We start from the raw sequence: 15,291 nt of genomic DNA, 5'->3' as shown, positions 1-15,291 counted from the left end.
GTTCCCCAGGAGCCGCAGTCCCTGCGGGCACGCGTCCCCGTCACGAGGCCGATTACAATGGAGGCCACTCCCGTCCTCCGGTGGAGGGGCTCAGTGCCCTCGGTGACCCTGCCAGGCCCTGCAGGACGCCCCCTGAGCTAATTCGCCCGGGGCGGGGGAAACCTCGGCCTTCTCGAAGACCTCCCGCGCTCGAAGACCGTTTTGGAGCGGCCACGACCACTGGGTCCCTGAAGACCCGCGGGGCCCTTTCAGGCCGTCCCGACCCGGACCCCTGCCCCTGCCCATGCCCATGCCCCTCTCCCTCCTCGCGGCTGCGGCGCCCGCCCGCCCTCACCGGACTTGGGCGGGTAGCGGTACACGGAATTGGACGGGATGTCCACCTCCTCCACGCCCGCGTGCTGCCGGCTCGTCAGGGCCCCCATGGCCGCGGCCGTTGCAGCTGCAGCCCCGGCCCGGCCCCGGTGCCCGCGCCGCCCTCCGCGCCTCACCGCGGCCGCCCGCCCCGCGCCCGGTGCGGGGGCCGACTGCCCGCCGCGGCCGGCTCAGCTGCGGCGCTGCGGCTCTGGTGGCGCGGAGGCCCCGGCGCGCCGCGCACCATCCTCCGCCGGGCACAGCGGCGGCGCCTCTACCGAGGGGGCTGCGGGGCTGGGCCGGGGGCGCCTCCGCCGCCTCAGGCCGCGTGATGTCAGCGGCGGCTCCGCGCGGGGACCGCCGCGGCCCCAGCCAATAGCGAGGCGGGGCGGGAGCGCCCGCGCCGGAGCAGCCAATGAGCGCGGGGCTGCAGCAGGAGCCGGCGGCGCGTGCCTCGCGCGGGGATCCGCGGCTGGACTCTGCGCGCGGGGACGGGGCCCAGGGGCTCGCGGTGGGGGCGGGGCGCGGCCGGGGGCTCGTGGCGGGGCGGGACCGGCCGGAGCTGGGACCCCGCGAGGCGAGGGCCTCGCCTGGCCGGGACGCGTCGCTCGTCCACGCCTGTTTATCCCGGCTCGGATTACCTTGCAGGGAGCCGCCCCCTCCCGCGGTCCGCGAGGCCTGGCCGGGAACTCGCTCGCCATTGTCCAGGGCGTCCCAAAGCGAGCGGTCCCCGCTCCGCAGCTCCCGTGCCTGGAGGAGGCCTTCCCAGCCCCTCCCCTCAGCATCTGCAGGCGGCGGTCGTCGGAAACTTCATGCAGTGGGGGCGAGGAGAGGGGTCTCACGATGCGTTCGCTTCTCTCCTGCCCCATGTTAATGCTGGTGACCGGCTAGGAAGATGCCGCCTCCCTCTCACGTGCGTCTGTTCAAAGCGCTCCCAACTCTATACGTGCTGTTTATGGCTCCTTGTAGCCCTAAACTTAGGAGAACATCGACTCAGGATAAGATCAAGACATTCAGCCTCTGTCTGTATCTTGGAAACGGCACCCTGGAAACTTTGGAAAGGCCTGAGTGTCGAGAGAGTCGACGCAGGCTAAAGCGAACCGGGCCAGGCAGAACCGGGGGCTCCTCTTGATGAAAACACACACAACAGTGGGAAGCTTGGGCCGGCGGAAGACGTCATTCCATTGCTTAATTACAGACATTTGTGTTTTAAACCTTCTATTTTCTTTGTAGGTCTGGTGTTTTTTTTCCTGAGAGAGTGGACTGATCAGCGAAAATTTCAACTGCTAGAACATGACTTTCACAACTTTTCAGCAGGGTTCGAAGTACAGTTTGGGGTGTCTGGTTCCCTTGATTAGGTTTGTAAAGCTATTTTACGGAGTCTAGGTCTTTCCTGGTTATATTTTGTTTTTGTTTTTTGTGTTTTGTTTTTGAGACGGAGTCTCACTCTGTCACCCAGGCTGGAGTGCAGTGGCGCTATCTCAGCTCACTGCAACCTCTCCGCCTCCTGGGTTCAGGGGATTCTCCTGCCTCAGCCTCCCGAGTAGCTGAGACTACAGGCATGTACCACCGCACCCGGCTAATTTTTGTAGTTTTAGTAGAGATGGGGTTTCGGCATGCTGGCCAGACTGGTCTCGAATTCCTGACCTCAGCCCCCCAAAGCGCTGGGATTGCAGACGTGAGCCACTACACCCGGCACATACTGTATTTTTCATTGCCGTATTTTCAACAGCAGCCAACAGACCTGATGGTGATTGCCTTGGTTTCCTCCAGGGTCCCCAGGATGGTAGGAACCCATCCCTGTCATTTATATTGGCTGCTGCTAAGGAAGGCTTGGGTTACAGGTCAAGTCCCTGCCCGGGCAGCTTCTCCCAAGCACCAGAGCTCTCTGGCAGAGTTCAAAGCCCTCTCTCCAGTCCCTGGTCCTAACTACTCCAAGGCTTTCTGTCATCCCTGTGGGAGGGAACTGTTGTCCTCCTCCATACTCCTTTCAGCACACACAAGCCCTACCTTGTAACTGTGGGGTAAAGGTAAGGTAGAAGTCATGAAGAATCTAGAACCGCCTCAAAACACAAGGCCTTTGACACATCACAGAGTAAAATGTTGCCTTATGCTCCTTGGCTCTGTTCAGAAGCCTTGGTTCGTCCTGCCCTCAGCATTTTGTAAATGGGACATCGTTTCCCTTTGGGGGTTTATCCATGTCTGAGAGTTTCTTCTGCTTAGCCAGGGCCAGGCAGGGATGTGGCTCAGTCAGGCAGCCCAGTCCTGTTGGTTATGGGGTGTCTGTTCTGGTCCCACCTTGGCCTGACCCTGGGAAGCCAGCTTCTCCATCTTGAATAATACTCCCCAAGCCTAGAAGTTGGTTCCTCCTTCCACGAAAGAGTCATGAGTCCGATGCTTAGAATGGTAAAGAAAAACAAGGCATAGCACAATAAAATTAGTGGATATTTATGGAACACTCTATGTGCCAGGCTGTTTTAAACACTTCACCCATATTAAAGCATTCAACCCTCCCAACAACCCTATCACATACATGCTATTTACACCCCAATTTTACAGTTTAAGAGACTGAGGCACAGAAAGAGCACTCGACTTTGAGTTGGACAAATCAAAACCTTAAGCAGCTATGTAACTTTGAACTAAGCCCTTAAAAACTGTCTCCGTTTCCTCCTCGAAAAGAGCCCAGTCTCCAATGGTTATTGCAAAGATGCAATAAGTGAATCAAGACTCTTTTGGCCGGGCGCGGTGGCTCACGCCTGTAATCCCAGCACTTTGGGAGGCCGAGACGGGCGGATCACGAGGTCAGGAGATCGAGACCATCCTGGCTAACACGGTGAAACCCCGTCTCTACTAAAAATACAAAAAACTAGCCGGGCGAGGTGGCGGGCGCCTGTAGTCCCAGCTACTCCGGAGGCTGAGGCAGGAGAATGGCCTAAACCCGGGAGGCGGAGCTTGCAGTGAGCTGAGATCCGGCCACTGCACTCCAGCCCAGGCTACAGAGCAAGACTCCGTCTCAAAAAAAAAAAAAAAAAAAAAAAAGACTCTTTTGTCTGTTTTGTTTTTGAGACGGAGTCTCACTCTGCCGCCTAGGTTGGAGTGCAATGGTGCGATCTCAGCTCACTGCAACCTCCACCTCCCGGGTTCAAGCGATTCTCCTGCCTCAGCATCCTGAGTAGCTGGGACTACTGGCACCGGCCACCACACTCAGCTAATTTTTGTATTTTTAGTAGAGACAGAGTTTCCCCATGTTGGCCAGGCTGGTCTCCAACTCCTGACCACAGGTGATCTGCTCGCCTTGGCCTCCCAAAGTGGTGGGATTACAGGCGTGAGCCACCACACCCAACCAAGACTCATTTTTAAAATAATGTTGACCAGAGGCAGAAGAGAAAGGGATAGAAGGTAGTTTAGAAACTTCTAGATCAAAGAGACTTTTTGTGAATTAATTGAGCTAGAGTTCCACAGTCTACAGTGTAATCACCTAGTGTGAACAATTTTGGAAACACCCCGGGGCAAGGGTGAGATAAGCAGCTAAGCCCTGGGAGCAGCCGACTCTAGAGGGGCTGAGTCCTGCATTCCTCTGTGGTTCTTCCCTCACTCCACTTGGCTCCCTTGCCAAAGATCTGGACCAGGGAGAGTGCCCGAGGGAGAAGGCAGCTCAGATAGGAGGAAAAATCCAGAAGTGACTGACATCAAGAGAGCCATAAAAATGTTTTTCTTTTTTTTTTTTTTTTTTTTTTTTTTTTTTTTTTTTTTTTGAGACGGAGTCTCGCTCTGTCGCCCAGGCTGGAGTGCTCGATCTCCTGACCTTGTGATCCACCCGCCTCGGCCTCCCAAAGTGCTGGGATTACAGGCGTGAGCCACCGCGCCCGGCCCATAAAAATGTTTTCAACTTGAAAAATGGTCTGGGGAGGAGTTGCACAGTGTGCCTAGGGAAATCACATGCAAATACCACACGTGCTTTGTGGAAATAGCCTTGCAGCACCCTATCCATTTCCACACTGTGGATGCAGCCCTTGGGAGAATCCCAGCAGACAACACAACATCCAAGGGTCTCAGGGGTTTTCTCTAAACAACCCTGGAAGGCAAGGGGCCAAGCCAAGTATTTTTATCACATTCAAGCTCTTCTTCTGTAAGTTGGGTCTAAGGGAGAAAGGGGAAGGGTGGGGGAAGCATGGGGACAAGTAATTTTTAGGTGAGCTTGTCCCTTTAAACTTTTCATTTTGTTGATGTTGCTGTCCTGGTTTCAGCCCAGATGTACCATTTTTACCCTTGTAACATATGCAAGGATTAGCTTAGTACAGGAAAGGAGTGAGGGAGCCTGCAGGTGGAAACTGACAGACACAGCCCTGCAGCACAGCATTCCTGAGGCAGCAGGGTTGGGGAGGCAAACCAGTATCTCCGGTGACCTGAAAGAGCTAAGAAAGGTCCCTGCCTTTGGGACAGGAAGATGAGAGTCTTGGCTGTTCTTAATGAGTACCAGCTCTCTCCAGAAGATAGGGCCCAATCAGCCACACATGGGCCCGATCCCTCTTTTAGTCCTCGACATGTGGCTTCGGTGGATTGAAGCCAAAACCACCAGCAGAGAATGTCACATCCTGCTCCAGATCAGTGGGCTAGGATAACGTCGACAGAATAGTCTGATCCTAAATGCTTTGGGGCCCTGCAGACGGTTCCTCTGGCAACCTAAGGCTCTCTGTAGAGGAAAATAATCTTGTCCGTTAGGAAATCCACAATCAGGCTTTCATATTTTGCTTTTTACCAAGTGTGAATTCCTCATTGTTAATTTCATCCTCCATTCTGGGCTGCCAACAAAGAAGAGTTGTTCAAATGGATGCAGACTCCAGTCCAATTTGTAGCCTCTTAATCTATTTTTCAAGTTAAGACTAAAATGAAAGATGATGTTTACACTGCCCAACATGGTGGGGATGAGGGGAGGTGAGTGGAGCACCCAGAATGTCAACTTGAAGAAGTTCTCACTCTCACAGTGAGGCGCAGTGGCTCACGCCTGTAATCTCAGCACTTTGGGAGGCCGAGACGGGCAGATCACGAGGTCAAGAGATCGAGACCATCCTGGCCAACATGGTGAAACCCCATCTCTACTAAAAATACAAAAATTAGCTGGGTACACTGGCATGCACCTGTAGTCCCAGCTACTTGGGAGGCTGAGGCAGAAGAATCGCTTGGACCGGGGAGGTGGAGGTTGCAGCGAGCTGAGATTATGCCACTGCACTCCAGCCTGGTGACAGAGCAGGACACCGTCTCAAAAAAAAAAAAAAAAAAAAAAAAAGTTATCACTCTCAGTGTCATGCAACTGCCTCACCTGCCTCACTCTGGTTCTGGCCTTGTTGCTGAGGCATCTGGCATTGGAGAAATGAGGGGCCCAAGACACTATTTATGTTTACAGACTAGTTTGAAGAAATTGGGAGAGCCTGTTCTATTTTTTTGTTGTTTCTATCAAATACCAGACCTTGTAAGCTGGGTTCTACATGTTCACGTCTGCCTTCATTCTTTTCCTCGTTGGTCCTGCCCTTCTTTTGGCTTTGAGCTCATTCCACTTGGGACTACACATTCTGCATCCTAAAGTTGGTGTAAAAAGAATGTGCGGGCCGGGTACAGTGGCCCACACCTGTAATCCCAGCGCTTTGGGAGGCCGAGGCGGATGGATCACCTGAGGTCAGGAGTTTGAGACCATCCTGGCCAACGTGGTGAAACCCCATCTCTACTAAAAATACAAAAATTAGCCAGGTGTGGTGGCTTACGCCTGTAATCCCAGCTACTCGGGAGGCTGAGGTAGGAGAATCACTTGAACGAGGGAGGTGGAGGTTGAAGTGAGCCCAGATTGCGTCACTGCACTCCAGCCTAGGGCCACAAAGGGAGACTCCGTCTCAAAAATAATAATAATAATAATGATAAAATAAAAATAGAATGTGAGGCTAACATTTCAGCTCAACAGGACAGGCCTAGTGGCTCACACCTGTAATCCCAGTGCTTCAGGAGGCTGAGGTGGGAGGATTGCCTGAGCCCAGGAGTTTGACACCAGCCTGGGCAACATAGTGAGATCTTATCTCTACAAAAAAATATTTTAAAATTATCTGTGCAGGCCGGGCACAGTGGCTCATGCCTATAATCCCAGCACTTTGGGAGGCTGATGCGGGTGGATCACCAGGTCAGTAGCTCAAGAGCAGCCTGCCCAACATGGTGAAACCCCGTCTCTACTACAAATACAAAAATTAGCCGGGCGTGATGGCGCGTGTGTGTAATCCCAGCTACTCAGTAGGCTGAGGCAAGAGAATTGTTTGAACTGGTAGGTGGAGGTAGCAGTGAGCCAAGATGGCACCATTGCACTCCAGCCTGGGTGACAGAGCAAGACGCCATCTTGGGGAAAAAAAAAAAAATTAGCTGTGCAAAATTAGTAGTACCAGCTACTCAAGAGGCTGAGGCAGGAGGATTCCAGGAGCTGGATTGCACCACTGCACTCCAGCCTGGGTGACAGAGCAAGACCCTGTCTCAAAAAAAAAAAAAAAAAAAAAAAAAAAAAAAAAGAACATTTCAGCCTAGTATGGACTCCAGCTGCCCTTCTTGGAGAAACAGAGCAGACTAAGCAGGCACAAAGCCCAGCATCTGCCTCTTGCTACCTAGAGAAGGTAGAATGTGGAAGAGGCAGCGTGGTGACAGCCCCAAACCTTTCTTTAACAAAACAAATACTCAGCTGCGGTTACTTACATCAAAAGAAGAAAATAACAAACAGGGTTTCTTGAAAATGCCTGTCCTGGCTAGATGGTCAGATTTGGAAGGAATCTTAAAGGTGCAGCCCCTCCCCTGACAGATGAGGAAGCTGCAGCCTCTATAGGCTAAGCGGCTTGCTCAAGACCATACAAGTGGTAGCCATGGCTCAGAACCCAAGGATCCCTGGCTCCCTGTGCACTGGGTCTTGATATGGGAAGCTGGTGCTATGCTGGTTTTATCTCTCTCTCTCTCTCTCCTTGGTGAGCCATCTCCTACAGCTGGCATAAGAGGACAAGCTGACTTGAGGTTGAGCTCTGAAGCTCAACACAAGTGCACATACATGTTCAACTGTTGCAATACCAGTGTGAGCATGCAATCAACTGCACTCACAGGAAATTTGTCTGTAACTATGCTCAAGTCGGAATCAGAAAACCACTGAGCTCATCTCAGTTGGAGACTCCCTGCACCCTCCCTCTACTCCTCTGAAACTGGAGCTGAGGTCAGGGCTGCAGAACTGAACTGATCAACCGGTCACCTAACTCCTCCCAGGCACAGGAACCAAAGGGCTGCTGAGAAAAGAGAAATGAGAATGAGATCAGATTCTTAGCAAGTAGGTTAGAAGTGCCATATGCATGCTAATAGTGTGTCCAGCTAAAGTCTGAGTGCCAGCCAAAGTCCACCACAGACAAGCAATTTGTTTACAATGACACATTTATTTCTGAGCTAATTGCTTGTTTATTTATGTGATAACTACTATCCTATTAGGGTATTTCAAAGACTGTGTGTTGAGCCTGACAAAGTAATAAACAGAGATACCACTCACTGTTGTGGTTCTCACAGTAAGCTATTGGAAACCTTAGATCTTTTTTATGCACCATGAGGTATATATTTATTACATTGTTAGCCGTATCCTGTTATCTTATCATTTTGTTTGTTTGTTTGTTTGTTTGTTTGAGACAGAGTCTTGCTCTGTCACCCAGGTTAGAGTGCAGTGGCGTGATCTCTGCTCACTGCCAGCTCCACCTCCCGGGTTCACGCCATTCTCCTGCCTCAGACTCCCGAGTAGCTGGGACTACAGGCGCCCTCCACGACGCCCGGCTAATTTTTTGTATTTTTAGTAGAGACGCGGTTTCACCGTGTTAGCCAGGATGGTCTCGATCTCTTGACCTTGTGATCTGCCCGCCTCGGCCTTCCAAAGTGCTGGAATTACAGGCTTGAGCCACCGCGCCTGGCCCATTTTTTTTTTCTTTTTTTTTTTTTTTTTCTTGAGACGGAGTCTCGCTCTGTCACACAGGCTAGAGTGCACTGGCCTGATCTCGGCTTACTGCAACCTCCACCTCCCAGGTTCAAGCGATTCTCTTCCCTCAGCCTCCTGAGTAGCTGGGGCTACAGGCGCATGCCACCATGCCCAGCTAATTTGTGTATTTTTAGTAGAGACGAGGTTTCACCATGTTAGCGAGGCTGGTCTCGAACTCCTGACCTCAAGTGATCCTTCTACCTCAACCTCCCAGTGTACTTGGATTACAGGCGTGAGCCACCATGCCCGGCCCTGTTATATTTTATTATTTTTTATAATAATATATAATAATAAATATGTAATAAATATCTTTGTTTATAAAGATACAAATAAATACATATCTTTATTTTATTTATTATTATTATTTTTTGTTGTTGTTGAGACAGAGTCTCATTCTGTCGCCCAGGCTGGAGTAAAGTGGCATGATCTCGGCTCACTGCAATCTCTGCCTCCCTGATTCAAGAGACACTCGTGCCTCAGCCTCCCAAGTAGCTAGCTAGGATTACAGGCATGCGCCACCACGCCCAGCTAACTTTTTATATTTTTAGTAGAGATGGGGTTTCACTGTGTTGGCCAGGCCAGGCTCAAACTCCTAGCCTCAAGTGATCCACCTGCCTCGGTCTCTCAAAGTGCTGGAATTACATGAGTTAGCCACCATGCCTAGGCCCTGTTATCCTTTATATTCGAAGATGAAATCTGTGTGTGAAAAGAGGTCTGGCAATTTCGTTAGCTTCCTCTCTGGTCTTCCTACCTCTTGGTCTTCCTTCCCCTTATCCATTCTCTAAATTATTCTCAGGTTAGCTTCACCAGTATACAGCTGTCATCATGTTACTCCCTTACCTATATACCTTCAGTGACTCCCTATTATCTTACAGAAGACAGATGCTTCATCCCTGAGCCCTTTCCTCTCTCTGCTTCCCAATAAACCCCTGCTTGTACCCCAAATGCAGCTTATCAGTCCGGCTCATGTATGAGTGTTTTGTTTTTGTTTTGTTTTGTTTTGTTTTGAGACAAGGTCTTGCTCTGTCACCCAGGCTGGAGTGCAGTGATGCAATCACGGCTCACTGCAGCCTCCACCTCCCAGGCTCAAGCGATCCTCGCACTTCAGCCTCCTGAGTAGTTGGAACTACCAGCATACAGAACCACTCCTGGCTAATTTTTGTATTTTTTGTAGATACAAAACCCCTTTTGTAGAAGGAGTTTCACCATGTTGCCCAGGCTGGTCTCAAATTCCTGGGCTCAAGTGACCCGCCTACCTTAGCCTCCCAAAGTGCTGGGATTACAGGCATGAACCACTGCATGTGGCTCCTGCTCATGTTTTTGCTCACAAAAAAAACCCTTCCACTTATGCCCTTTCCATTCCTGTCTGCCAAGGTGAATTCCACTCAGCTGAAATCCTACCTCTTCCATGATGCCGCCTCTGACAACTGCTGCCAATAGGTGGCTCTTGTTTCTCAGAAGTTCTATTGCATGAATTATTTTCTGTATAACTTGATATTTATGTGCAAGATGCCCCCAGCCTACAAAGGCAAAAGACATAAACAGTTATCCCTCTGTATCTATGGGGCATTGGCTCCAGATACCAAAACCCTTGGATGCTCAAGTCCCTGATACGAAGTGGCATAGTATTTGCATACAACCTACTATGCACAATGTTGGGTATGCTTTAAATCATCTCTAGATTACTTATAATACTAAATACAATTCAAATAGTTGTATTATCTTTTATTGTTGTATTGTTATTTTTCATTGCTTCTTTTCTAATTGGTTTTTTTTTTTTTTTTTTTTTTTTTGAAACAGAGTCTCGCTCTGTCACCCAGTCTGGAATGCAGTGGCACACTCTCGGCTCCCTGTAACCTCTGCCTCCTGGGTTCAAGCGATTCTCCTGCCTCAGCCTCCCGAGTAGCTGGGATTACAGACATGCGCCACCACACCCAACTAATTTTTATATTTTTGGTAGAGATGGGGTTTCATCATGTTGGCCAGGCTGGTCTCAAACTCCTGACCTTAGGTGATCCGCCCACCTCGGCCTCCCAAAGTGCTGGGATTACATATGTGAGCCACCGCGCCCAGCCTCTTTTCTAGTATTTTTGATCCATGGTTGATTGGATCCATGGATATGGAACTCATGGACTTGAAGAATCAACTTCATAAAGCTCTAGAGTCAAACAGAGCAAGGTTCAAAACCCAGGTCTTCCATTATCAGTTGTGTATCTGGGAAAGTTCTTTGGCTTCTCTGAGTTCATTTATGCTTCATCCATGAGAACATCTAAGAGCTGTTTGAACATTGAGTTAGCCAAAGCATGTGCAGCCCTCACAAAGTTCCTGACAGCAGGTGCTCAATGAATGCTAACTTTTTTAATTAAAAAAAAAAAAAAAAAAACAGGCATGATGGCTCATGCCTGTAATCCCAGCACTTTGGGAGACTGAGGCAGGCAGATCACTTGAGGCCAGGAGTTCAAGACCAGCTTGGCCAACATGGTGAAACCCCTTCTCTACTAAAAATACAAAAATTAGCTGGGTGTGGTGACGGGTGCCTGTAATCCCAGCTACTCGGGAGGCTGAGGCAGGAGAATTGCATGAACCCTGAAGGCAGAGGTTGCAGTGAGCTGAGATTGCACCACTGCACTCCAGCCTGGGTGACAGAGCGAGACTCCATTTCAAAAGCAAAAACAAACAAACAAAAAACCTTTTTTAACAAAGAGATTAGCTTCCTAAAAAAGAATTTTTAAGTCAGAGTTTCTGGATTTCCAAGTCAGGATATGTATTTGAGAGTCTGCCCAGGATGAAACCGAGGCCCATGCACTTCCCACACCAGGTGAAGGCAGAGTCCAGGGGTTTCGATTTCCTGAGACTTCACCTTTCTGTGTTCATTGAAACTCAAAATGCCAGGGACACGTCTCCCCTATCACATGTGTGGCTAAAGGGTCAGAGAAAAAGATAGCCTGGCCCTGCTCCTTCTTAACAAAGTACTGCCACCAAGTCACTGCACTAGAAGAAAGCAGGGCCCCTAATTGGCCCTCTTGCCCCGTTGTCTGGATTAGCCATCTGTGGACGTGTGTGGTGTGTGTATGTGCGGGTGTGTGTATTTGCAGGTCAGAGTTTGTCTGCCATTGTTTTGGGGGTTTGGTTTTTTGTTTTGAGATAGGGTCTTGCTCTGTCACCCAGGCTGGAATGCGGGGGCATGCATGACCCACAGCAGCCTCCTGTGCTTAAGCGATGCTCCCACCTCAGCCTCCTGAGTAGCTGGGAGTAAAGTGCGCCACCACAGCCAGCTATTTTTTTTTTTTTAAGAGCTAGGGTCTCACTATGTTGCCCAGGTTGGTCTCGAACTCCTGGGCTCAAGCGATCCTCCCGCCTCGGCCTCCCAAAGTGCTGGAATTATAGGCGTGAGCCACTGGCCCAGCCTTCTGCCATTGTTAACTTCTCACGTAAGTGCCATTTGCTAACTAGAGAGGACGTTCAAGTTCACTGAGTTGGGGCCAGCTCTCCAGGGCTCATGGTTCCGGAATTTTGCCAGCCAGTTGTTAAATTGTTGGTAGCGTAATGGGAGTATTTACAACAGAAACCATCAGATGCTGCGAATCACAGCTTCCTCCCATTCTCCAGAGCCAGTTTACCAGCACACCCCTGGTCTCAGGTTTCTTCTCATCCCCCAGAAGGGCTGGGCACATTGCTTCCCATATAGAAAGTGTTCACTAAATGAACGACTATTTAGTTGTTGTTGTTGTTGTTGTTGTTTTGAGATAGAGTCTCGCTCTGTAGCCTAGGCCGGTGTGCAGTGGCGCCATCTCGGCTCACTGCAAGCTCTGCCTCCCAGGTTTAAGCGATTCTCCTGCCTCAGCCTTCTGAATAGCTGGGATTACAGGTGGATGCCACCACGCCCAGCTAATTTTTGTATTTTTGGTAGAATCAGGGTTTCACCATGTTGGCAAAGGCTGGTCTTGAACTCCTAACCTCGGGTGATCCACCCGCCTCGGCCTTCCAAAGTGCTGGGATTACAGGTGTGAACCACCGAGCCCAGCCAAGAATAGTCATTTTTGAGCATTGACTCTGTCCAAGCACTTTGGAATACGTTGTCACCCGAGCTGGAGTGCAGTGGTGTGATCACAGTTCACTGCAGTCTTGACCTCCTGGGCTCAAGCGATCCTCCCACCCGAGCCTCATTTAATCTTCAAAACAACCCTAAGAGATAAGTATTATTGTTCCTACTTCCCAGATGAGGAAACTGCAACTCAGGTAGGCACAGGGAGCAGCAACTGGCTCCAGGTTCTTCCAGGTTCAAAGCCCTACATTTTACCCGTAGATCACCCATCTCACCAGCCTCCATGGGGAAAGCCTGCCTGGATGCCAGCCTTACTGCCCACCAAGCTAGCAGAGTGATTCTCCTGGGGTAGTACCAGTGACAAAGGGCAATGCATGGGGACATCTCCATCATTGTCACACCACCACCGCCAACTTCACCGTGCCTCTCTCCAGGTTTAATCTTTCTTCCTTTTCCTCCTCGCTTCCCTCTGTATTACCAATCTCCTTGCCTGTATTGGGACTATTTCCTCAACAGGCCCTGGGAAACTCTTGTCTGTGGAAGGCCTTTTTGGTCCTAAGCTTCCCTCTAAGACCTCTAGCAGATGAGTAACCTGCCCTCCTGCAGACACTGCCATGAAGCCTGTGCGTAGGCAGCTGCCTGCCTTCAGGGCTGGATGGACACCCTGTTTCCTTGCTCAATCCCTTCTGATGACTGGACTGTGTACAACACAGTGTGGTCAGTGGGTCAGATCTGATCTGGAAGCTCCCAAAGGCAGGACACAAGAGTTTCTCTGACTGTTCCCAGGCCCCAGGGCGTGTGGGGCACGGGAGAGTGTGGCACGGATGTTGTTGGTGATGAGGCATATTCTGGTGGTTTCCCAATTCGGCTGTGTACAACCCAGTGCTCTAGTGTTCAGTAAATACTTCCTTCCTCTTTATGCAGAACACTGGCTCTGTGTTTTATTAACGGCACCTCATGCCTGGCCCAAAGAATGATTTGTGTGGCTTGGGCTGGTGGGGTCAGGAAATAGCATTCGTCCATCATTCACTCTGGAGGTGCAGTGTTTCTGAAGGAGAAGGGTACCTATCCCAGCAAAAAGATGAGGGGCTTTATGGGAAACAAACTCTTCTCGCCCCAGCACTTGTTTCTTGCTCTCTTTTTTATTTTCTCTCTCTTTCACTTTTTTTTTTTTCCACTATACCCGGGCTTCCTGCGGTCCTGACAATTTCTAAAGTCTCAAGCATGATCTCATCAGAAACTCTGGCTTGTTTTAACATTTCTCTCCGTTGTGCTGAGTCCTGGTCCATTTAAATTTCCTCTGTGACTCTGGGATTTTTTTTTTTTTCCTTGAGATGGAGTCTCACTCTTGTTGTTCCAGCTGGAAGTGCAATGGGCTGATCTTGGCTCACTGCAACCTCTGCCTCCCGAGTTCAAGCGATTCTCCTGCCTCAGCCTCACAAGTAGCTGGGACTACAGGCGCGTGCCACCATGCCCAGCTAATTTTGTATTTTTAGCAGAGATGGGGTTTCACCATGTTGGTCAGACTGGCCTCAAACTCCTGACCCCAAATGATCCACCCACCTCGGCCTCCCAAAGTGCTGAGATTACAGGCATGAGCCACCGCACCCGGCCAGACTCTGGGATTTAAAGATAACCAAGTGAAAATAAGTTCATCCTCTTTGACTCACAGCCTGGCTGCCTGGAGGCAATGAGGCGCTAACATTCACCTGACCCCCATCTTCTACTTTTGGGTACGCAGAGGCTCTCTTTTGCTGCCCGCTTCGAGTTAGAAGAGGCCACATGATTCTTCAGGACAGTGAACCATGAACAAAGGTGTACTGCAGTCATGTGTTGCTTAAAGACCCGTATACGCTCCGAGAAATGCGTCATTAGGCGATTCTGTCGTGTGAACATCCTGGAGTGTACTTACACACACCTAAATGGTCTAGCCTACTACACACCTAGGCCACGTGGCATAGCCTATTGCTCCCAGGCTACAAACCTGTACAGCATGTTACTATACTAAATATGGTAGGGAATTGTAACACAGTGGTTAAGTATTTGCGCATCTAAACATAGAAAAGCAGTTTGGGAGGCCAAGGCGGGCAGATGACTTGAGGTCAGGAGTTTGAGACCAGCCTGGCTAACATGGTGAAACCCTGTCTCTACTAAAAATACAAAAATTAGCCAGGCATGGTGGCAGGTGCCTGTAATCCCAGCTACTCAGGAGGCTGAGGCAGGAGAATCACTTGAACTGGGGAGGCAGAGGTTTCAGTGAGCCGAGATCAGGCCACTGCACTCTAGCCTGAGGGACAGAATAAGACTCCGTCTCAAAAAATAAATAAAATAAAATAAAATAAACATAGAAAAGATACAGTAGAAATACGGCATTCTAATTGAGTGGGCCCACCTTCAGAGACGCAGCCCATCATTGACAGAAAGGTCGTTATGCGGCGTGTGCTGTGCTTCCAGGCTAAGCATTTAATTGCCGATGCTTAGCTCTCCAGCCCTCTCGTTGTCTGCTGGCATGTTCCATATGGTGCAAAGTGCCAGAGAGGACATCTTTATGGTTTTATGGTTTGTATATTGCAGCTACTCAAATAAAAAAAATTATTAATTTTGGAGATAAACTGGGAGATCCAGGTTTCAAAGGAGGATAGGTTGGCCCCAGGGTCACACACAGTGGGAGCAGTGGAGAGACTGCACGGGCTGTGAAGGGGGCTGTATTGAGGATTTCACCAGTGGCTGGGAAACAGTGAGCTAGGAGACATCTTCAGAGGAGGATGAGGACTTGGGGGAATTTGTGGGTTCCCTGGCGGCCTCAGAGTGGTTGTCAGACCCTTCCCTCTTTGGAATGTGCCATCACAAGGCATTACACGCAATAGGTGTA

General features: G+C 50.1%; 2 protein-coding genes across 8 annotated transcripts in view; one reads left to right on the top strand and one right to left on the bottom strand.

Moving 5' to 3' along the window:
- The window catches only part of RNF157 (ring finger protein 157), a 98,486-nt gene extending 97,919 nt beyond the window's left edge, over positions 1 to 567 (bottom strand). For 5 of the 6 annotated variants that reach the window (XM_050764253.1, XM_050764252.1, XM_050764256.1 and 2 more), the window contains exon 1: positions 335 to 441. In XM_050764253.1, the coding sequence (XP_050620210.1) occupies positions 335 to 422 (88 nt within the window). In that variant the 5' untranslated portion in view covers positions 423 to 441. Of the gene's footprint in view, positions 1 to 334 lie in introns of all 6 variants that reach the window. The other variant, XM_050764251.1, reaches the window with a different exon arrangement.
- Positions 1 to 15,291, top strand: part of UBALD2 (UBA like domain containing 2) — a 468,792-nt gene that overhangs the window by 437,164 nt on the left and 16,337 nt on the right. The window lies entirely within an intron of this gene.

This window comes from Macaca thibetana, chromosome 16 (genome assembly GCF_024542745.1).
Source record: "Macaca thibetana thibetana isolate TM-01 chromosome 16, ASM2454274v1, whole genome shotgun sequence".
Taxonomy (NCBI): domain Eukaryota; kingdom Metazoa; phylum Chordata; class Mammalia; order Primates; family Cercopithecidae; genus Macaca; species Macaca thibetana.
Note: the sequence above shows the minus strand (reverse complement) of the source record. Positions and strands in the feature narration are given on the sequence as shown.